The sequence below is a fragment of the Heliangelus exortis genome, chromosome 6, assembly GCF_036169615.1.
Source record: "Heliangelus exortis chromosome 6, bHelExo1.hap1, whole genome shotgun sequence".
Lineage (NCBI taxonomy): Eukaryota > Metazoa > Chordata > Aves > Apodiformes > Trochilidae > Heliangelus > Heliangelus exortis.
This window is the reverse complement of record NC_092427.1, coordinates 479,995-503,766: the sequence shown is the minus strand read 5'-3', so window position 1 is coordinate 503,766 and position 23,772 is coordinate 479,995. Positions and strand designations below refer to the sequence as shown.

The following is a 23,772-nucleotide window of genomic DNA, read 5'->3' as shown; positions in this document are numbered from 1 at the left end:
GAGGCCCATTAGGTAAGTTTAAGAAAAAAAATTAAAAAATAAAAATAATCATTAAAAACAAAATTAACAATATCAGACTTAATCAGATTACAACAACTCCAGTGTCTCCATGAACTGTCTGACTCACTGGAATAGACTCTGTTTCCCCCCAGTAAATGAGAGATAAGAAATGTCCATCAGTGTGGGGCAGCAGCAGAATTGTCCAGCAGACACAGCTGACCAGTGCCTCTTGCCCACCCAGGACACACCACCCAGTCACAGGAGCACAGGACCTCAGCCTGCTCACTCCCAGTGCCAATCTTCCTATAAATCAGAGAGGATTATCTGAGTGACCACCCCATGAAGTGATGATTTCCACACAGCTAAACACTGGGATTTGAGAGAAAACATTCCCTGCTTCAAGTGAGTGCAAGGAAATCTAATTGCTTATGGCAACAGCCAGAAGCCCTGAGCAGCTGGAATCAGGTACTGTGGAATTAGTATCACCACCACCTTAATGCAAAACTTCATGACCAGTGTGTCTGTACTACTGTGAAAAGTGTCTCCACGGTGGCACTGAGCTCAGCCTCAATTCCTGATCCAGTAAGCTGTCATCTCTGGCAGTTCTACAGCCCAGCACAATCCAAGCTCAGCAGTTCGAATGTAGCTCAGGGAAGCTGTCTGTCTGTCAACTGCAGCTACTGCAGCAACACACCTGTATCAAAACTTCAGCACCAGGATATTTAAATAATAGGTCCCATTTTCTGGATTTTTTCATTGCAAGAGATAACTAGGTGAGACTTGGTATTTCTATATACAACTTCAACTCAGGCAGCAAAGTGGCAGAAATCAAAGTACTTTGGATCTACCTGGAAACATTTTACGGTGCATCCCATGTATTTTGGTAGCAGCTGCTTTGCTACGAATTATCTGAATTCTTCTAGGAGCAAGGAGAGGAGTCCCAGCTACTTACCATTGCTAACCATACGCCTAGCTACCTCCCAGAGGACCAGCCCAAAAGCCCAGATGTCCACCCTTTTATAGGAGTCGAAGCAGTCTGCCTGGATGGTTTCATCCAGCACCTCTGGAGCCATGTAGCGCTTGGTGCCCACGCGGGGGTTGTTCCCCACATCCAGCTGGTTGGTGCTTTGGGAGTGCATGACTGCAAGGCCTGGAGGACAGAAAACACCACACCACTGTTAGTGCCCTCTGAAACTGCACACTGGAAGTGACATGTGAGCAGTGACACCCCCCAGACGCTTGCGGAAAAAAGAAGGAGCCGAGAGTCCAACTGTCCAAAGACCAACTGGGTCAGCTCCAAATTTGCTATCAAGAACAGGCACTGTGTCCATAGACTGAGACCAATTATCTCCTCTAGGATTACCATTAAGCACGTTATTGCTCTGTTGCAAAATGTTGTCATTAAGTGTTTTGCAGCCACTGGATGTCACCAGCGCTCCAGGCACGGATACACGGAAGGCCAAGCATCTTACTTACAAGAAAACAATTTTACACAGTGCTCAAATTTATTTATAGAGCTTTTGGGTAGGTGGATATATCAGAACTGTGGTGAAGAGAGAAGAAAAACACTGCGTGATGGATATACACAAGTTAGAAAATAAAGCTGGAAAATAAAAAAAACCACCATATTTGCAGTATCTTGAAAAATAAACATCATCAAGCTGATCTAAAATGACTCAGTCAAAACCACTCTACCTGGTTTCTACTAATTACTGAACAGTTAAGCAAAGAACATTACGTGAGGGACTAAATTACTGCAAATTTGGAAACAGAGAGTACTCATATTGCCATGGTAAACAGAGAGCACTGCAAATTGAACAGCAACAGGTGCATGACGTAACTAAGCAATAGAAAACACTCCCTAACTGCCTCAACAACTCTTGTAAGAATAACATATACCATTTACATTTACCATGAGTTTATTTTAGATGAAACTTAAAAAGCTTTTTAACTCTGTCCTACAAAAAATTAACTTAAACATATTTTTTTTCTTTAAAAAAAATGGTCAATTCTTCACCATAATAAAAATTCAGAAAACATTTTCTACCACTAAAATGTGCTTCAAGTTCTTTCAAGCTGCTCAGAAAATGCTAATGGTACTTCTAGAAAGATACCATCTACTACTCCCATAACTGCTGAGAAGACAATCTGGAAAGTCTGTTTTCCAGATAAAAATATTTGTTGTATATATATATGTATATACATACATACACACACACTTACACATGTATGTATTTTTTTGTATTTGTATTTCTATTAATTTCAATTAATACAATATATACAAATTATAATATTAAAAAAAACCCTCGCACACTGGAAACAAAGGTTAGAAAACAAATTTCTTGGCAAATTCTGAAGATGTCAAGACTTTGGAGAACTCTTTGATAAAAATCTTAATACTGCATCCAAATTGGGCAAAACAGACTCAGTAGATTGACAGGTCAAAGGTTTAAGGCTGAGGGATGCAAGTCAGCATCCAGCACGTTACAAACTGAGAAAGTGTTGCAACCAGGTCAGGGGACAGCAATGTTGTAATCAGGTTCCCATCATGGTGGCATCCAGATACTGCACTGCTTCACCTCAGGAGATATCAACCCACATTTAATTTAAGGGGGTATAAATGCTGACAGAGAAGCTCTTAAAAAAATCTTTGACAGGAATAAAAATGGATTAAACAGAATGGAGGATCTGTTAGAAAAAAAAAATGAGCAAATTCGCTTTGCCAGCATTTCCTGCACCTTCCTTACAAAGAGCAGTGTTTGTTTCAGACAGCCATTAACACTCAAGAGGAAGAAGAGTGATTTTATTCCTCTTTCAGAGCTGACCCCTATTCTTAACAGGCACATCACAAGTCCAGAACCTGGTGTGATCAACAGAACCCAAGTCCAGCACAGCTGCAGGGACTCCTTCCATCCACTCATGCTCACCAGTCTCCAAGTGTCATTTTTAATGTTTGGTGCTCGTGTTCAAACAGAGGAGACCAGAGGAATAAAAAAATGACAAAGCTATACAGAAAAACAGGGCATGACTATATGGCAGAAGTGACAAACTCTTTGGTAAGTCTCCTTTATAGATAAGGAAAAAAGGAAGAACATGCCAGATACATGCCTGAGGATCTCACAATTTATAAAACAGGTATTTTACCACCCTGTATTTCATGTCCCTCAGGCAAAAGCAGTAGGAACTATGCAGTGCAATTTTTATTGAAAAAAATCCCATCTCCCAATACACTCTTTGTCTAGACAATAATCCCCAACACTATTGTTCTACTGGTATTTTCTCCTTTCTCTTCAAAGAAAAAAAATATTGTCAGACGTACCCCTGAGGTGTGAACAAGCCAAACTGTTGTAACTGTTCCTCAGCACCCTACCAGCTTAAAGCCTAAAACCAGCTGGTCACAGGGGACCCAGTTTGGGGCATTCTTGAGTTATCTGGCTAAAGACTCAAGATAGATGGACCCCCCCAGCATGAACAGAGAGTGCTTAGTTCTCTGACTGCAAGTGGCAGGACATTTATTAATGCAGAGCTGAGCTGAAGGCCAACACCTATTGCCTCTGGGGATCTGTGAATGGAATTTAACAACGGAACCCCAAGGAAAGGCCCCAAATGTCAGCTTTGCCCCTGCAGGTAGAGGCTGCACTGTCCCCTCCGCAGCAGTGACATTTGTGAGCTCTAAGTGCCACCTAGTGGATGTCGTGAGCCTTCAGGGTGACAGCACCTCGCGGGAGGGTTTTCTGAAGGGAAGTTCCCCTAAAACTTCCCCGGCTGCAGTTACCCAAGACGTTTGAACGCTGCCCAACACACCGAGCACATCAGCACGGAATGTCCCACCTAGATCTGCTATGCAGCACTGTCCGTTCTTCTTCACGAGGATGTTTTTGCTCTTCAGGTCCCTGTGGGAGATGGCTGGCTTCCCCTGGGTGCCAAAGATCTCAATGTGCAAATGTGCCAGCCCACTGGCTATGGAGAGGACGATGCGCAGGCAGCTGACCGTGTCCAGGGTGGTGAGCTGCAGGTAGTCATACAGAGAGCCCATCTCATGGTAGTGGGTGATCAGCCACAGCTGGGTGCTGGAGTTTCTGGAAGTCATATCAGATGCAATAAAACCTAGAAAGAGAAGAAAGGAAAAGGAGAAACAATGAAATGAAGCGATAGAGCTGCTTCCAGACTCCTCTCCAAGGAAAGAACCACTATTACTAGGCCCCTCTTACAGTCTAATTAAAACTTTTCCACAACTGTGCTGCACTGGAAACAGACTGCAGGTTTACCATGATGGCAAGAGTTGACATGTTCTGGACATATAACTGAACTCCAAGTCTATCCACAAAAATGGATTTGTGTGTTTTGTCACTCACACCAAACACAACACCTTCTTCGGACCACAGAGAGAAAAATATCTCTTTGAAATGCATGAACCTCAAGAACTGCTGTCAAAAATGTCTTGTCTTAAAAATAAAACCAAAATTCAGGGGCAGCTCTTTCTGCTGCCTCTGAACTTATTCTGTACCAGCACTGTTGACCTCAACATCTTCAGTTGGGAAGAACTGAAGTTTTATTCCCAAGCTAGAGAAACAAATCATGTTTATTAAAAGCCCAAATATGACAGAAAGAACACCCACTACTTCATCTCCTGAAGTCAGATTTCTGCACAATGTGACACTTTTGTAATCTGTGATATTGTTTAATATCACATCTTAAAAAAATTCTATAAAATAGCCAACAAATTTGACAGTTATCAAGAAAGACTAAACCCAGACAGAGGAACATGGGAAATGTGTAATGTAATTTCAGCCAAGATACTTTCTCTCTTGGGAAGGAAAGTTCAATAATTCACTTTTCTGGAGGCCACCAAATTCTTTTTCTAGTAACAAAGAAACTGCTTCAGGAAACATTAGACAAATGTCTAGCAGGGTGAGCTATAAAGCCAAGGAATATTCTCTGACAGGAAACAAGAACAAGGAGCTCAAGTAAACTGATTGGCAACAGACAGATTGTGGGTGAGGTAATGTCAGCACACAGAAAACATCCTGCTGGCTTTTATCTGAAAAGGTGGCACATCAGTGAGAGAAGGTCGCTTCTAGGGAGAATCAAAAGGGGTGCCTAAACTTCAACCATGGCTCACAACCTAATTGTCTAAGTTTTCAGACATTTTCTAAGTTCTCAGAAGTAGGCACACAGGGATGTGTACAGGAAGGTACAAGGGATGCAGAAGATTCAAAACCATCATACATTTGTATTTACAGGGAAATGAGATACATCATAAAGGGACAACTATAGCTGAAGTTTAAACACCAAAAGAGCTTTATTTGAGGAGAACAATTAAACAAGAAAATAATGGGTTAATACTGCAGTCTATTCAGGCACAGTGTATTGAAATATTTAAATCTCATTATAAACTTCTCACCTTTTCTCCATTCTTCCCTGGTAAAGTAAGCTATAAAAATCCCTACACTACCAGAACTTCTCAAGCTAACACACTGTGCAATCCTCTTCTGCCATTTGGCTGCCCTGCAACACGAGCTGCAAGGCCAAATTCTTAGCATGCTGGTCTGCACCACCTCCACTCCTCTCTACACACTGTGCTGCCAACAACTGATTAATGTAGCTGACTGCTTCTTGCTAGAATATTTCTGCAGGAGGACAATGATTCATGATTGCTACAACACTTTCTCCAGCTGAGACTCAGCCTTCAGCACCATCCTGCAAGTCTCCCTCTTAAAATTACCCTAAATCCTAATCTCACAGACTGCAGCCATCAAAACCTGCAGTGCTTTGCAAGTGAACTGTTCAGTTAACTCACCTGTACTCCAGCTGCACTAAAACAGAAATATGCTTGTTCCACTTACCTAAAATATTCTCATGCCGCAGCAATACAGTGTTGTACAACTCAGTTTCCCTGAACCAGGATTTTTCATCCCTAGAAGAGAAGATCTTCACAGCAACATTTTCTCCTTGCCACTGACCCCTCCAGACCTCTCCATAACGGCCCTTTCCTGGTGGGGGAAAAGCACAAATTTCACACTGATGGAGTTTGGTCGAACCTGCACACACTTTTTACTGCTTTTACATTCCTGCCGTGCTCCCCTGTCACAGATTTTTCCCATTTCTTCCAACTGCAAGCTCTGAGCACACAGATCACCCCTTGCACACTCATCATGCATATCATATTCTACACCTGCTAATGAGGGGCAGCTGCAGAGCACCAGAGGATGGACACCTGGATTTAATGCAAGTGTGAACATTTGTGCCTGCTCCATACATCCCAGAATCCAGAAGCACAGAAACACTGGTGAGATGTATCCCTATGGATTCATCTGTTTGTGATGTCCCCCAAGTCTGGGGCTTGACTTAACCCCTTAATGAGTTAAAACTTGTAGTGACTGCAGGAAAGTGTTAACCCATTCAGAGTTCAAATCATTGAAGAAGCAGCACAAAACATTTAAATGTCTTTTTTTTTTTTCTTCTCATAGAATCAATCATTATCACACCTTCCTCACCTCTTCAGTGCTGTTATGGCACCATGGTCAATGACTGCCTCAGGATAACTGTGACCCAAATGCTTCCTGAAATTGCTAAATTAAAATTTAGCACTACTTAATAAATAATATATATATATATATGTGCTGAAGACAAAAATTAATGGATTTTTAAAATTAATACTAAAGTCCTAAAAAAGCTAATGACCCAGAAGAGTTTTAGGGAAAAATTTCTAGAGAGATTCTCTCTTTCAGGGGGAAAAGAGCAGCAACAATACACCACTGCCTGCACAGTCCCAAAGCAACACTGCAGAGCAAGCAACCTACAAAACATTCATGTTTCCACTCAAACAGCACAGAAACACTTTTTAAAAACACCACTTTGCTTGATGCTTCAACTTGGTATCTCAAATCCAGATGATCCTATTCTAATTCTAGAGCTTTCTAATTAAACACCATTTAATGAACAAATGTTTGTTTCACTGTTTGACAGTTTTAAACTTCCAACTGAGCTTGCTTTTCTAAAAACATCGTTTATTTGCTTACAAGGTACCCAAGCAAGCCTAGTTTGTGTTTTTCATGTCACCTTACTAGAGAAAAAAAATTTAAATCATAAAGCATAGATGATAATTGTCCCTTTCTTCTGCATAGATCTGAAAGGAGTTTTTTCATTTCTCTTTCCAAACCCAAATACGCTCTTTATTGGGAACCCTGAAAAGTTTCAGATGTTACACAAGCAACTGAGAAAAAACAAATAATGAGGACAAGAAAGAAAACTGTCTCTGCATTTGTTACCAAGCCTTGGCACTAAACACAGACAAGATTCACACTAACCTACACACTCCACAAGTGTGATCTGGCGAGCCACCGTCCTTTGTACCAAGAAAGGAAGTCCAGAACCACTTCCAGATGTGCAGGAATGATCCAATAAATCCTATTCAAAGGAAAAAGAAGTTTAGAACCTATGAGAAACTAAATTTTTCCCCTTGCTGGAATACAGTAAGGTAAACCACTTGGCAGGAGAGGCTGAGTTAAAGCTCACTGGTACCCTGATGGCTGTGGTGATGGCATTTGATCACTCAGGATCATGTTGTTGTCATCACTGTATGGCATGGACAGAGAATGCTGTTTGCAAGATTTTACCACTTCAAAGAACATCCCATGCACAGAAGAGACTGGAGGGGAGTCTCTTCCCACTTTCTGTTGGGAAGTTTACACACAAGAAGGAAGAGCAAACAACCTGAGAATGGTTTCGTTTTCAGATTTCTTATTATGGCTCTCTCTTTTATTTGGCATTACAGTATAATTTCACTTAATAAAGAAACCATTTTGTTTAATACAGCAGCCCAGGGCCCCCACTGCCCACACACCATCCTCCCTGCTGTTGAATCTGAGCATGAATTTAAGAAGATGAGGAAATGTGGCCCTGCAAAGCAGAATTACAGCTGCAAGAGCAGAAGGAAGCCTGCTGCACAACTCCCCCTCTTTGCCCTACTCCATTTCCACACATGGGAACCACTGATGAACTGGGATGTCCCCTTGGCTACCTCACTGACCTGCAGAGAAAAACAGGTATCCAGCAAGTCCCCCATCATACCCGACACTCTCACCCAGATGCCCCAAAACCACCTGGCACCTTATTGTCACTGGACACCTCTAGTTCAGCAATCAAATCCCCAAAGTAAGAGCTAAAAATTAATGTAGTAACAGCGCAGAGAAACCAAATCATGCAACACGTTGGTGATACACAGGTGATCTGCCAGATGAAGGTCTGCAGATACATCCCCTGCTGCCACCTGCAGAGGTCAGTCACCTTCATGCTCCAGTTGGTTTATTTCACATGCACTACAGAGAAAATCGAGATAGCTGGGAGCAGCATTTCTCCAGCACAGCCTCTTTGTTCCTCATTCTGCTCCCATTTTCATACCCTTCCCCATCTCAGTCCCAGATTTCCTGCCCTTTCTCCTTCCCATGCACACCTTGCCTGCCTCCCACCCCAGCTCCTCTTCCTGCCCTTGCTGCCATCACTCCTGTGCTGCAGTCAACTGAAAGCAGTTCCAAAATAAACAAGGTGACAGAGCATTACCTGTATCACCTACACCAGGTATGTCACTGATGCTTCAGAAAGTTTTCCATAAATAGTCTTTCTTAAACGTTTTTATCAGTTTTCAGTACTTTTAGTGCACAGAAACCTGACCTAACACTCTAAGCTTATAAAAAAGCATGAGGGAGATTCTAATTGAATGTTAAAATCCTATTAGCTTTTCAAAGTGCTAATACCCAGCTACTTTTATGGCTAGGACTTCTGCACTACTTCAAAACATTAACACTGAAACACTAAGATATTTTTTTAATCAAAGGAAAATAGGATAAAAAAGCCAAAGCATAATCAACTTTCTAGTATTTACAGAAATCTGCACTACCAGGCTTTAACCAGATCTGATGAAAACTCATTTCTCCCAACAATTTTTTAACAAGTGCTCAAGAAACAGATAGATAACCTAAGAATGACAGCAGACTGTTTTTCTGCTTTCCAATACAAACAGAGCTCATTTTCCTTCCTGCTTTTATCAGAGGGAAAAAAAAAACATAAGGAAACCAAAACTTATCTGCAGAGACTGTAAAAACAAGATTTGAAGAGGCTACAGTTCTTACATTCCCCACTTGGAAGCTTAGGGCTTTAAGAATTTGCCACACTATGGACACTAATCCTAAATGTAAACTAATCTAATCTGTAAAAAAACCAATTATTTAAAATACACAATGGAGAAGAAAAATCTGGAATTTACAAAAGACTTACTGCTCAGACGAATATTTAGAAAAAAAGAACTACTTTTTTTTTTTTTTTTTTTTTTTTTTTTACATCACCAGCATTCAAGAGGCACATCAGAGGCACTGCAAGGTAAAGCTAAGAGGGGCTGAGAGCTGAGAACAAAACAGCTCCAGTAGAGCAAGCTTTTACAGTTTGCAACTTCCCCAACTTCTTTTTAAAAGAATTTTGATTTATTCTTCTTCTCAGTCTTTATCACTGTTTCCAAGTAACATTAAATGACTTGAAGTGCAAAAGGCTTTGCAAATGGAATGGAAATGGTCTTGCACAGATCAGAGATAAGAGCTGGAACTCAGTGCTTCAAGATAAGCAGCTGCACACAAGCCTAGTTCAGGTGAACAGATCAAAACCATCGGATTTAAGGCAGTAATGTAGAACCAAGCCTGTGTGCTAATTAAAAAAAACCCAAATGATTGGAGGGTACCAAAAGGGGGAGTCTGGAAGGGAAGGATGCTCACCCACATTCTCACCAGGCACACAGGTTACTTACTGCCAACGTGCTGTCTCCAACGTTTGATGCAATGAGTCCCTCGATTGTGCCATATTCTGCATCTCTAGAATTGAGCCTCTCCATATGGTTTTTCTGTATTCTCCGTATGATCAGCACTGCTACTGCAGAAAAAACTATCAACACTATCACTGGAGCCAGTATAACGATGATTAGTGTTTCCACACTGTAACCTGCAGCTTCTCCTTGAAAGGTTTGCCCTTGGAAAGCAGAGAAGGGGAGGGAAAAAAAAAAAAAAAAGAAAAAAAAAAGAGAGAGAGAGAGAGAGAGAGAAGCAAATAAATTTGCTGCTTCCCAGAGAAAGTCTTTAAAGCCAGTCACACTGACACCAACACTGACCTTGGTAGACAGCTCCCTGTGGAGCTGCCACCACACGCCTGGCCCCTCAGAAGAAACCCACTGCTGCTGTGGGTTTCCCACTCACCCCCAGGGGAACACCCAGCCCCGGCCCTGAGTGGGCACTCCAACCCCATCCAGTGGGCACTCCAACCCCATCCAGCAGTTCTGGTCCCTCAGCCTGCTGACACCAGATGTGTGCTCCCAGAAGAAAGGACCCACTGTGAGGGTTACACCTTCTGTAAGCACTGAAGCCATCTCACTGCCCTTGCATCAGATCAAAGACAAACCTCTCCTCTTTCTCAGAAGTCACTATTTACCTTTAGAAGAGGGCAGCTGTGCAGTGATATTCATGTTGCACAGGTATCCTTGGCAGCACTCAACAGCTTGGTCAGGGGACGGAGGTGTTTTGCAGGTCATTTTCCCTTGTTCATAGACTTGGAAGCAGCCTTTCTGGTAAACCTTAGCACCATCATTAATGCTCAGGGAAGCAAAACATTGCTGGCCTTGGCAACGATCTCCATTCCCACAGGACATGCCTTCACACACACATTCGTAGTGGACCATATTTAGTTCATCTGTAAAAAGGATCCAGAGTTTGGGGAAAAAAAACATCATATTCTTAATCCTGAAATCAAACAGCATCTGGCACATTGATTTCAAGCACTGGTATAATCTGCACGACCCCAGTCGTACATGTTCCAACTGATCACTTGCTCATTCTGTGGAACTTTTTAAAAAAAGAACAAAGTTATGCCAAACATTTCTGTAATCAGAGTTCTGTTCCTTCTCCTACAACAGCAGCAGTAGCACACAACTGGTGTTGTAACACACAAGCCCTTAATCTGGAACAGCCAAAGGCATTCAAAGCCTCAGACCTACAGAGAGCTTCTCCCAAGGCATGGTCCCAACCTGCCTAACAAGTACAGAGCCAGCCCTGGGGTAGGGACAGCCTCCCCAGACAGCCCTCTGGCAGCAAGGATTTCAGTCCCTGCCAGACAGAGAGGAACTCAGGAACACTGGGCTGTGAGAACAGAGCTGAGAGGGGCTGCAGCCTGCAGTAACAACCATGTCAGCTATTGAACAACAGCAGAAATAGCCACTAGAGAGTGGGTCAACCAGCCTACCATCAGGAAGCAGTACCAAGTCCACAAGGAAAATTAATCTGGCTTGCAGCCTGAGCCAGCCTAAAGCTTCCCTCTTCTCCTGACCCAAGAAGGACCCTTCAAGACCAAGCAAACCTCATGCAAGCCCGAGCAGCAGTGCTGGCAGAAACCCACCTTCTCTCATGTGCCACCTCTTAGAAGAGCTCTGCAGCCCCAGGACAGGCAGAGAGCATCCCATGCAGAGCAAACCTGCCATCCCTCTCCAGCAGTGCAGAAAGGCACTGCAGCTCCAAAGACACAGCCTGTCAGTGGGAGGACAGCTGGAGCTGGGAGGCAGTGAGCAATCAGCCATGGCACACGGGCTGTGGATCCATTGCATGGAGCATGAAGACAGAGTAACACTGGCTGCACACATCTGAACTGCTGCAGATCTTGATGTAACCACAGACCAATACAGATCAGTTATCTGCTGTAAAAATGAAGCATTTCTGGTGAAGAATGCCTGGGTTGGACAAGTAGACACATTCCTTCAGGACTCTTACTACTCCTTATGCCCAAACTGCTCTTTCCTCAGCTGTTTTCCCAGCTCATGGTGTATTACCACACACCAGCCTGCCCTTTGCTCATGAATGCTCCTGCAGTGCCACACTCACCTAAAGAGCAGGCTGAGCCTTCCCCAGACAGGAAGGCTTTGCTTGTTCAGGCTGCAGGACCAGCCAGAGCAGGGACCCTGTCCTCCCACAGAGCTGCAGGTCAGGAGCCCCAGAGCAGCCAGGCAGGGAGATGCTTCACTGACCAGGCACAAGCTGAGCACTGTTCTGTACCCACAGAACACTCTCCCCATCCACAGAGCCAGCTGCTAGGGGCTGGGGATTCCAGTGACACCATCACCTGCAGAGCAGAGCTCTGCTGGCACACTCAGAACAGTCAGAGGCAGAGCTGGACCTCAGCACAGCACAGCCTGCAGGTCAGAGCTGGCCACCAAATGCCACGGGCCAGTGGCAGCCAAGGGGTGATGGCTGCAGCAGATCAGCTCCCCAGACACACAGGCTGAGAGGTTTCTGCTCCACAGCAGCTCCAGGCATGGAGGGCTGTCAGGGCAGAGGGATGCAGCAGCCAGGGAACACGGGAGGGCAAGATGCCAAGGTTAAAAATATTGCCATTACCTAAACATCTTCACTCCAACTATTTCTGCTTCATAACACTGACTCCTTGCTGCACCTCTAGCCCATAATGTTGTGCACAGACACACAAAAATCTGACTTGCCACACAAGAACAGAGAGATTTGCATTAACCTCCCATTAACTGGTTTATTAGTTCATTATTACAAAAGTGCCAAAATTGAAGCTTCTTTGTTTTGTTTGCTTATTAACTTTGTGAGAGTTAAGAGTGCTGACTCTAATTATCTAAGTATTTCAACAGAACAAGAAGCAAGACACCCCAGGTTCCAGTGGGTGATCTGGAAGTGTTTAACCCCTTGGGGGAGGGCAGAGGACAGAGCACACACCACACTGCAGCAGTGCCCTCCCCAGCACCCAGAACCTGGGCACAACCAAACAAAGACAGGTCATTTACTTCTCTGTGAAATTTATTTCACACGACCAGTTACCAATCTAGACAGTTATATTTTATATCCAATTGCCAGCCTGTATCACAGTTAGCCATTGGGGGAAAATACCAAGAACTTACTCTTTTCAAGGAGAAATACACTATGTATCGTTCTGGTAATACAACTTAATTTTGAGGTGGGCTCTGTACAGTTAGAAAAGTGATGCATTTTCCATCAAAACAATTAATCCAATAGGCACTTGGCCACTTTTTTCTTGCTGGCACTACAGCAATACAGTTTCTTGAGCCACTTTTGACTTGAAAATATGCCCATTAACTATGTCATGTGGTCAGCAGATATTGAAGCAATTTTAGTCAAAAACTAAAAACATACCACAGAGTCTCAATTTTTCTTCTAAAGGCAGAGTCTCTAATTATATTACATGTACCTTTTAAAGAGAGGCTTTAACAATACAAACCCTCCCCTTCCAGCACTGCACACCACCACTTCATACCCTCCCTTCTGAGATTTCATAGAATATCTTGAGTTGGGAGGGAGCCACAGACTTCATCTCCTCACTCCTCTCACCAGCCCTTGCAGCACCTTGCTGCACAGACACAACACCCCTGTAGCACGTACACACGTGCAGGTGTGCAGGGGTGACACTGGGGAGCCCCTCAGCACAGGGCTGTAAGGAGAACACCATCTGTCCCAGGATGGGCAGAGCTGAGACAGCCCCAGACAGACAGAGGAGTCCCTGGCTGGCAGGGACAGGACGTGGTGACAGCATCACCCATCTCCTGTGTCCCTGTGTCCCTGCTCGGGGCAGTGCCAGCCCAGCCAGGAGCAGCACTGGCTCTGCCCACATTCCCATCTCTGCCCACATTCCCATCGTGCACAGACACTGCAGTCAGCAGCAAACCTGGCACATGGGACACACAGACACAGACACACAGACACACACACAGACACACAGACACACACGCACAGACACACACGCACAGACACACACGCACAGACACACACAGACACACACAGACACAGACACACAGACACACACAGACACACACAGACACACAGACACACAGACACACAGACACACACAGACACACAGACACACACAGACACACACAGACACACACAGACACACACAGACACACAGACACACACAGACACACAGACACACACAGACACACACAGACACACACAGACACACACAGACACACACAGACACACACAGACACACACAGACACACACAGACACACACAGACACACACAGACACACACAGACACACACAGACACACAGACACACAGACACACAGACACACAGACACACAGACACACACAGACACACAGACACACACAGACACACACAGACACACACAGACACACACAGACACACACAGACACACACAGACACACAGACACACACAGACACACACAGACACACAGACACACACAGACACACACAGACACACACAGACACACAGACACACAGACACACACAGACACACACAGACACACACAGACACACACAGACACACACAGACACACACAGACACACACAGACACACACAGACACACAGACACACAGACACACAGACACACAGACACACAGACACACACAGACACACAGACACACAGACACACAGACACACACAGACACACAACACACACAGACACACAACACACACAGACACACAACACACACAGACACACAACACACAGACACACAACACACACAGACACACAACACACACAGACACACAACACACACACACACACAACACACACACACAACACACACACACACCTCACAGCCCCACATGCCTGGGATCCCTCCCCCGGCTCAGAGCGGGATCACACTTTTCAAATGCAAAACCTTGAACCCTACCGGAAAGGTTACAAAGTGCAGTCAAAGTTTGCCTGGAAAAGCTGCTGAGGGCTCTGGTAGGTGAAGGACTTCAGGCTCGGAGGCCAGAATATTTAAAAGCAGCAGCACTGCCCTCCTTAAATTACTGGGATCCGGGCAAGAGCTGGGATCTGCTAGGGCTTCATACCTTAATGAATTGAAGATGAAGGAAAACAGGCTTGGAAAAAATTTAATTCCCTTTAAAGTGCATTTAATTGTACACTGGACAGCTCTTTTTTAGTAGTTAGCTTCCCTTTATGATTCTTAGCCATTTCAGGGAAACAGAAATTAATAAGCTGGTAGAGATGACTACCACATTCAGAGTTTTATTTTCACTTTCTCAATGGACACAGTAACAGAGGTCATAAAACAGCCATAACAATAACCACAAAATCACTTATGTTGGAAAGATTAACATCAAGTCCAACTGTACACCTAACTCTTGGGGCTGGGTCGTGGGGTTACTCTTTTTTTTTAAATTGTGTTTAATCTCATCTTCAGAAGATTAGAGGCAATGCAGAAATAGTCTGTCCCTGGATGCTACCCAAAAACTACACCTAGACATTTTTCCCTATCAAAAATGAAACAAAAAAAAAAAAAACCAAACCACAATTCTGGCCAAAAACCCAACCTGGCCCATATCTCAATGATCTGTGATAAAATACACAGGGGAAAAAAACAAGAAAGCCTTGTGCTTTTTTTTTTGATATTTTGTGCAAAGGGAAGACAAAATAACTTTTCCTCCAAAACGTCAATTTCTTTAAGAAATTCAGAAAGAAAACGTTTTCATGCTGGTAAGGTGCACCAGGCCCATGTCTGGTCTGTCAGAAGCAGATCAGCTTCCATACCCTCTTCAAACCGAGGTCTGTGCTCCAGGGGTTACCACCTGAGCCCCAGCAGAGCCTGCTGCCTCCTGAGCACCATTTCATAGCCCTTCTCTTGCTAATCACTCACTTATTGGCATCTTTTCAACAAGAAGATAATAAATAGGCCCTAGCACCTACTTTCCTTTTGTACAGCAGTCAGGTCAAACAACTAATCCTGGGACACCTGGGACATAGCTTTGAAGGGGAGGGTGGGCTGCCTCCCCCTTGTAACCCACTGGTTACACAGACCCATCCAAAGCAGGGTTCCCATGTCCCTCCCCAGGCCCTGGTGAGACCTATGCCCATCACACGTGCTGCCACACACACCAGCAATATCCTTGGAAGCAAACTGAAATGGAGAAGCAAACATCTCATTGCCAAGAGGAACGTGGCTGTGCTGCCAGGTCCTGGGGGAGCAGAGCCAGGCAGGGACCCCACTCCCCAGCACTCACCTTGCCAGCTCAGGGAGGGAAACACCAGCAGCAGCAGCACGGGAAGAATCATCACTCCATCTGCCATGGCAGAGCTGCAGAAAGAGGTGAGATGTCAGAGCTGTGTACACCTTCACTGCTGTCCTAAAACATAACCAGGGTTTCAACAACTCCTTATACAAAACGCAGAACAACCAAGGTGGACTGGTTTCCTTTTTACTGTGTCTTATTTCCCAAGGAATTACCTTAATTTATAAAATTCATTATTATACTGCAATTTCTTAAATCTGATTATTTTTTAAGTCACAAAAACATTACGTGCAGGTCCAGTGCATATACAGAAGCACACCAGTAGGAAAAGATTAATCTTTATAGCAAGAAGCGTGCACATAAAATAAAAGATATGTTCTTTCAACCAAGCATTAAAAAGTTAAATTATTGTGAACTGGCTGGGTTGTCTTTAAAACTGTGGATTATTTGGGCTTTGAGAGGAAACGAGAGACCTCCACCTGAAAACTGAAAAGCTTGCTTTAACCAGCAGAAACCACTGCTAGATGGCAAGAGCCTGACATGTATTTGAGGGAGACACCGTTTAATAATTTCCCAGTTTAAGCTGCCTTCCCAAGGGTTTTCCTTTCCATGGCCCAGCTCCATTGCCCTGCTGTTGAAGACAGGTAACTGCAGCTTGTATGAAATCCCAGGTTGTTTCCAGCAAATCCATACAGGCACATGCTCCCTCTATAATCAAGGAATGAATTCTCTTGTGTTCTAAATCTTTTCCAGGACAAGGCAAGACAAATCTTCTTTTTCAGAAGAAGATAAAAACTCTGCTAATAAAAATTATTTAACAGTCTTCTAGAAACAAACTTTCTGCAGTTTTTTTTAAACTCTGCATTTAAATTATCACAATTACCAAGGAACACAGGTATCAACTACAATCAATTTTCAGTGGGATTTAACCCAACATGCAGGGCTGGATGGCTCTGAAGGGTTCATCTGTCCTGTGCTGTCTGGTTCCTACTGAGACTCTCTGGCTTTACCACATACCATAAAATTGCAGTCAAAAGCAGCAGCAAGTAGTATGTGCAAAGCAAGGTTACCCCCCTTGACCGAGGCACCAAGTCATTAGCATTCTTCAGATTTAATTCTAGTGAAGCAGAGGAAACTTGAAAATAAATTTGATATTGCCATTTTTCTTTCAGATATCTTCTGCTGCTGCCTTTTCAGGTCATTAGCAGGCTGCTTAAGTGCCTGGTGCTCAACACAGAAGCCATCTACTTCTGTATTTATTTCCTGGCATGGATTTGTTTTGTAGAAAACGAAAAATGTTTCAGTAATTGCTTCATCATCAGTTAAAACGATCAAAAATTTTGAACTCAAGGATTCAGAGTTTTTGCCCTTAGAGAAAAAAGATCGGGCAGTGCTCACCACTTAAACTCTGAGAGTGAAACTCTCACTTTCAAACATCCATTCACCAAACCACTTTGTTGTTGTTAGGCATCGAGGTGCTCTTAATACAGGCCAATATTTAACCCTCACCCTGAGTTACAGACAGCACCAGCACTGAGCAAGCTGACACTGGGAGTTTAAGGCAAAAAAAAGCTCTCCCCGGGACAAGGAGCTGCTTAGTGCTGCCCATCAGCCCAAGGAGGTTCAGAGCTCCCAGGAGGGGACACAGGGCAATTCTGTCACCTGCAGCCACCACTCCACCTCAGCAGCTTACACCAGTGTTTTCCTCAGCATCACACCCGGGTAACTCTCTGCAAGTCCAGACAAAGGTGTCTCCTGAGACCTGCCCTCTTTCTTTCAACACATCAATGGTTCAAAGAGCAGAAAACTTTGATTTTAAGGCTGCAGCAGAGCTGGGGTGAGCCTTGCTCGACATTGGGGACACCAGGCACAGGGAAAAGGGCTTTACAAACAACAAAAAGTGCCCTGGACAGCAGAGAGATGATGCAGACATGAGGCAGCAGGATGCTGCAGAGCAGTTGCAGGGTCTCCAGCAGACCTTGGCCCTGAGCTGCTGCCTCCACGCACAACTAAAAAGTTGCAGTGGTTGTTGTTGGGGAGCCATCACACCCCCTCCCACACCACAGGTAGGTCTGCAGACCCCCTTCCTCCTGACACCCCGGGCAGGGGCAGGCAGAGCAGGAGGAACCTGCCATGAGCTGTGGCAGGAGAGGAGGCTGAGCTGAGGAACCTGAGCTGGCTACAGCTACAGCAGGGGAACCACAGGAAGCAGACAAGAGCAGGGAAACCAGGGAAACTCTGCAAGCTGCATGTACACGTTCACTTTTCAGAAAGTTTATTTCCATTCCCTAAAATAAATAAATATATTTATACATACTGACACAAGCCCCTGTATTTCTCAGAGGGAATAAGGGAAAGGAAATCCAAACTGCACCTCCTGAAGAGGCAAACAACCTCCTGCAGCAGCTGCCCCACAGTGACTACACCTCCCCCTTCAAGAGGAGTTGTAACACACTGACATGGGGTGCTAAAACCAGCTCCCCATCCTCCAGCTCCAGATGCCCAGTGTCCCCAACCTGTGCTGCAGGTGAAAGCCAGCACAGGCTGGGACAGACAGCACTTATTCAATGAGTAGAGTACTCCATCAATAACCTGCATCAAGCCCTGCCTTAGTGCAACTATTTGTGCAAGCCTCTTTGGTAGGGTTACATTTATAAATAGACTTTTCCTATGTATATGCAAACAACAACAAAACCAGACTATTAACAGACTTCACACTTTTCACAGCACACACTTTTTTCTCTCAAAGAAAAAAGCCAAACCCTAAGGAATTTAAGCCCTGCTTCTATGAAACTTCACTTCTGTAGACATCCATTTTCCCCAAAGCCTCAAAGAATATTTTGTCTGCTTACACTGGGAAGTGCTGTGCATACTTACAACTGCCTACAAAAAAAACCAAAAAGCAGCCCGTGTGTACTTATCACCAATTAAACTCCTGTGCCTGTGCTCCCGTCTGTGCAGACTGGCAAGCTGCCCACAGAGCCCAGTCACACCACCTCAACTGGGTCTGCTGGGCCTGGGCAGACTGGAGGGGAGGAGAGGGGAGGGAGCCACTGACCTATGCAGAATACTGATTTTTTTCCTTCAAAAACTGAGAGCCAGCACACACACTCTAAAAATTTAAAAACGACCTACCACTTTATTTAGAGAGAAGGAAAATACCAGTTTTAACATAAAGCACAAAACATTCTTCAACAGAACTCCATAGCAAGTTGCTAGGAACATAGCAATCCATCTGATATCCAGTTACTGTCTGGTGTCTGAATTCACAAAAACTGCTTCCAAAGGGGAGGACGGGATCCAGATAAAGAAGCAGGAACCAAAAAGCACCCAGCACACAACACACAGGGTATGTCCCAGCACAGACACAGACACAGACACATCCCCCCTTCACAGCTCTCCAAGAGGCACAGGGTGCCCGGTGCCACGAGAGGGCAGTGGGAGCAGGAGAGCCGGGATGTATGGATCCCATACCATACCTCACCACAGCCACGCCGGGCGCTGTGCAGCACGGCGAGAATTGCTGATACAGCATCTGCAGACAGTTCCGTCCACGTACAGTGAAAAGAAGATCATTTGGTTTTAATTTTTTGCTACAAAAGCACACAACTACAAAACCTGAAGCTCACTAGAGGTGAGGATGGCAGCCACCAGATCTCCACACAAAATCTGTGTGCAGGGCAGCTGGAGGTGAGCCCAGCTCCAGAGCAGGCTGGGGGCTGCTCAGAAAACAGCTTTGGAATCACACAAACTGCTTCCTTAAGCCTAGGTAAATAATAACAGCATATCACATGGCAGATATAATACTTGGTCAGGACACCCAGCGGAACACAGATCACAATTGCTCAGATAGAATTCTTACAGTTTGTATCCATCAAGACCCAACACTGAGGAATCTACCCTGAAAACCCATTTACCACTTTCACAGGAAATATCAGCTGCTTTCTCTTTTCTTCCTGAAAAAGCTGTTTGTCTCCTGCTAAGTCATTCCTCTATGGCCTGACAGCAGTGTGGGGGTGAGGAGACCTCGGATCCAGAGCTGGGACTGTCAGGATGTCTGCTGCAGCAAGAACCAGGAGTCAGGGTGACAGGAGATGCCACACAGACACCAGCACAGCCTGTTGGGAAACTGCATTTGGTCTCTAATGCCACCACCCTGATACAGAGCAAAGACCGTGCCAGACAAAAGAGCAAGTCCAATTAGTGAAGAAATTTCAGATTACATTTCATCTCCCTATGACACAGACATGGGAACACGAACCATTAGAGGAGTTCAGACTTTTCTGATGAGATCAGAAGCACCCACGCTATCGCTGACAGTCCTGCTGGCCGCCTGCCAAGAGCCCAAGGGCTGTACATATTTTGCATGTACCTCACCAGATTTGTATCAAAAGAAAACATCCATAATACTGGATTGTAATTCTACCATCCACAATAGCCACACACAAGCTAAATTCATCAACAGCTGTGTCTTTAGAAGGAAAGATGTGCATTTAAAAGCAGCAATTCACAGCTTTTTCTTTTTCTTCCTTTTTTTTTTTTTTTTTTTTTTTTAATTGAAACTCACACAAACTACCAACCAGCCTCAGAACAGTGCACACAAAGGCATTCCTCGTGTCAGAGAATGGCAGCCTTGGGGACTGCTTTCTCCAAGTCTAACTTTGTTGCCAGAATTCAGCAAGATGGAAGTCAGCCACAACTCCCCTTTGGCATCCACTGTCAAGTGCTCCAAACACACATCAATACACTTCAGCCCGAGAAAATCTGCAAAAGATTGCCACCTTGAAAGGCTGAATGTCTCGGATTCAGGGACACAAAAGCAGATGAAGTGAAGTGTGTAAGATACTGGTCCTCCTGTACTCCTCATGTACAAGGCAAAATCACAAAACTGCTGAATACGAATAAAACCACCCGGAGGAAAACAACCCATACAATGTGAAACATCACAAAAGTTACTCCTTATGAGGTTAATAGCTCTGGATATGCTCATGAAGAGCTGCTTTAGGTTCTTAAAAGGAAAGGAAGAGGTGCCAAAGCATGAGTGTCACTTATGGAACTAAACCCTGCTTGTTCTCCCTCCTGGACAGGAAAGTGACAATCCATGTATTGCCCATGCTGACACACCAGCTGCAGCAATGGCCCAGCGTGGGACAGTAACACTGCCTCAGGATGGGGGGACAAACATGACAACATGGAGGGACAACACTGCCACTTAGCCAAGAGAGAAAAAACACCCTACCTGGACAAAGAAGGGAGCCAGAAGAAGCAGCAGCCCCTCCTGGAGGCACAGACACACACAGCCTCTCCACTCATGGAGGAAAAGGCAGAGCTCTCCTGTGCCCAGAACAGGGATAATCCCTGGAGAACAAGCAGAGCAGCTGAAAGGTCCAGGATGTACAAGGGGCACAGACCAAAAATAATGCTAAGTTGCCCATGCAGGTCAGCTGGTGAGCAGGTGGACTCGTGACCTTGTATGTGGGCAGCAGAACTGGTGTGGGGCTGAAGGAGACAGAAGGGGCTTCTCATCAGAAAGCTCAAGTGTCAAAGCTGGGCTTGTGTGAGGCATTGCATCAGTACCAGTGTCTTAGGCAACCCCACAGTGGAGAGCTTCCTTAAATGATGAAGTAAGCACAGACATTTTTTAATTGATCTGGAAACCCCAACATACACTGCAACTCCCTGGTGCCTCTGAAGCCACACACAGAGCTTTCCATTTCATATACTGCCTTGCAGGGTGAATTCAGAAGGCAGCTATCAAGGATTAACACTGCACCCTGGCACAGCTCTCCTCTGCAGGACCTGGACACAGCAACCTCCCTTGGGATGCTCATTCACCTGTGTGTGGGTCCTGCCCCTGTCACTGCTGTGGGAATCAGGTGTGCAGCAGGCAGGGCTCTGTTCTCAGGGCCAAGGTAGCAGACAGGAGCTTGCAGGCAGCTTCAGAGACAAGTCAAGTGTGCAATAGCTTCATCTCACAACACACACACCTCAGGCACCCAGGAGGCATCGGTTCAAGACACTGTAGATACACATGAATTTATTGTGGCTTCTAACATATTTCACACTTAGACAAGGGTATTATTTTATTATACTAGATACATTTCATTGCTATACAGGTGTTACTAAAGGGCACAGAGGCTGTTCCTATCAGAGGGGAACACATCATTCTGTAACTGCCCTGAAAAAAATCTCCATTGCCCTGCTGCAACAAAGTTTCTTGGACTTTTTCGCTACTCAAAACAATTCTGTGACCATCCCAAGTGCCTGCAGAGAGTGGAGACAATTTCTGCCAGCATCTGGTGACTTAATTTGCACTGGGAGCTCAAGCACAAGAGGCAAGCAAAACGCCCTTTCAGATCCTGACACAGCACGTTATCCCTAGAATGTTCCCTCTCAGCAGCCAGCATCTCCTGCCAGATCCCACCAAAGGGCTTCAAAGAAGACACAAACTCAAGCTAATCCCAACAGAAAACTCGGATTTAACTAGCAGCTGTGAATAAGAACCCAATATTTCCAAACAATAAATTACCAGGAATTGCTGGTAAGAACTGCTTCTGCCTTCTTCAGGAAAAAGCAGACAACCACACAAACCCAAAATGCACCCAGTGAGAGCTACTTACTTTCAACTTACCCAAAGCCCATCTCTTCGAGCCTTGGCCTGCTTTCACCCAGCTAGCAATACTTTATTTATGAGAGATTCTATCTGTGCAGAACGTGACGAAGGAGCTCGGGGAGGAACACACTTCACAGCACACTGCTGGTATCACATCTGGGCACAGCAGTCCTGACAGGTGATGGAAACAAGATGCACGGGCAGGAACACTGAGCTTAACTCCTGCCTGCACAGATGGAGATGTGGAGTTTGACACAGGATCAGAGCCAAGTTTTATTAGGATATGGTTTTGTAACCAGTTTGGGCCAATCTAAGACACAGCAGTGCTGAAACTGGGTGTCCAAGCCCCTCCTCAGCTCACTGCTGTGGCTCCCAGCAGGATGTCCAACCTCTTCGTGGCTGTGGTGACAGCAAGGCCACGGGGTGATCGGACCACTGATCAACCAGACCATGCACTGCTTAAGTCTTTAGTGCACTGGTTAAGTCTTCAGTGCACTGGTTAAGTCTTCAGTGCACTGGTTAAGTCTTCAGTGCACTGGTTAAGTCTTCAGTGCACTGGTTAAGTCTTCAGTGCACTGGTTAAGTCTTCAGTGCACTGGGTATGTCTCCAGTGCACTGGGTATGTCTCCAGTGCACCACACATGTGAGGCTGAGCCCTGCAGTGCCAGTGCCAGCAGTGATGAGAACACTGGTGATCTCAGAGGGCAGCCGTGCAGGGGCACCAAAACCTTAGGTTGATTGAAAAATTAAACAAAACACCATAAATGAACAAACCAAAGTGAAAACACACCTTCAGTCCTTACAAGAGAATTAGCAAGACGGACTGGAGGATCTTGGAGGGTCTTAACTATTGCCTCTCCAGCCCTCCAAATAAAATATACTGTGTCAAGCAAAATCCTAACAACCTGACAAGTAAAGAAATGCTTTCAACAGACCATTCCTCCATTTGGTTTTAGTCTAAAACAAAGCTCCTATTTTTATTACTCCTTTTCCTTTCATCAAGCCATTGCCAGCTCCCCCTCCCAACCCAGGTTTGGTCCAGAGCCCCCTGGCAGGCTGGTCCTTGACAGCTCCTGAGACCATGTGAGGGAAATTGCTGGTTCATCCCCAAA

General features: G+C 44.9%; 1 protein-coding gene across 3 annotated transcripts in view; it reads right to left on the bottom strand.

Moving 5' to 3' along the window:
• ACVR1 (activin A receptor type 1) overlaps window positions 1-23,772 on the bottom strand; it is a 49,531-nt gene that overhangs the window by 4,336 nt on the left and 21,423 nt on the right. For all 3 annotated transcript variants that reach the window (XM_071746313.1, XM_071746312.1, XM_071746314.1), the window contains 7 exons: window positions 16,039-16,112; window positions 10,471-10,728; window positions 9,797-10,014; window positions 7,311-7,410; window positions 5,847-5,993; window positions 3,832-4,107; window positions 953-1,150 (listed from right to left, as the gene is read on the bottom strand). In XM_071746313.1, coding sequence (XP_071602414.1) covers window positions 953-1,150; window positions 3,832-4,107; window positions 5,847-5,993; window positions 7,311-7,410; window positions 9,797-10,014; window positions 10,471-10,728; window positions 16,039-16,105 — 1,264 coding nt within the window. In that variant the 5' untranslated portion in view covers window positions 16,106-16,112. The remainder of the gene's footprint in view (window positions 1-952; window positions 1,151-3,831; window positions 4,108-5,846; window positions 5,994-7,310; window positions 7,411-9,796; window positions 10,015-10,470; window positions 10,729-16,038; window positions 16,113-23,772) is intronic.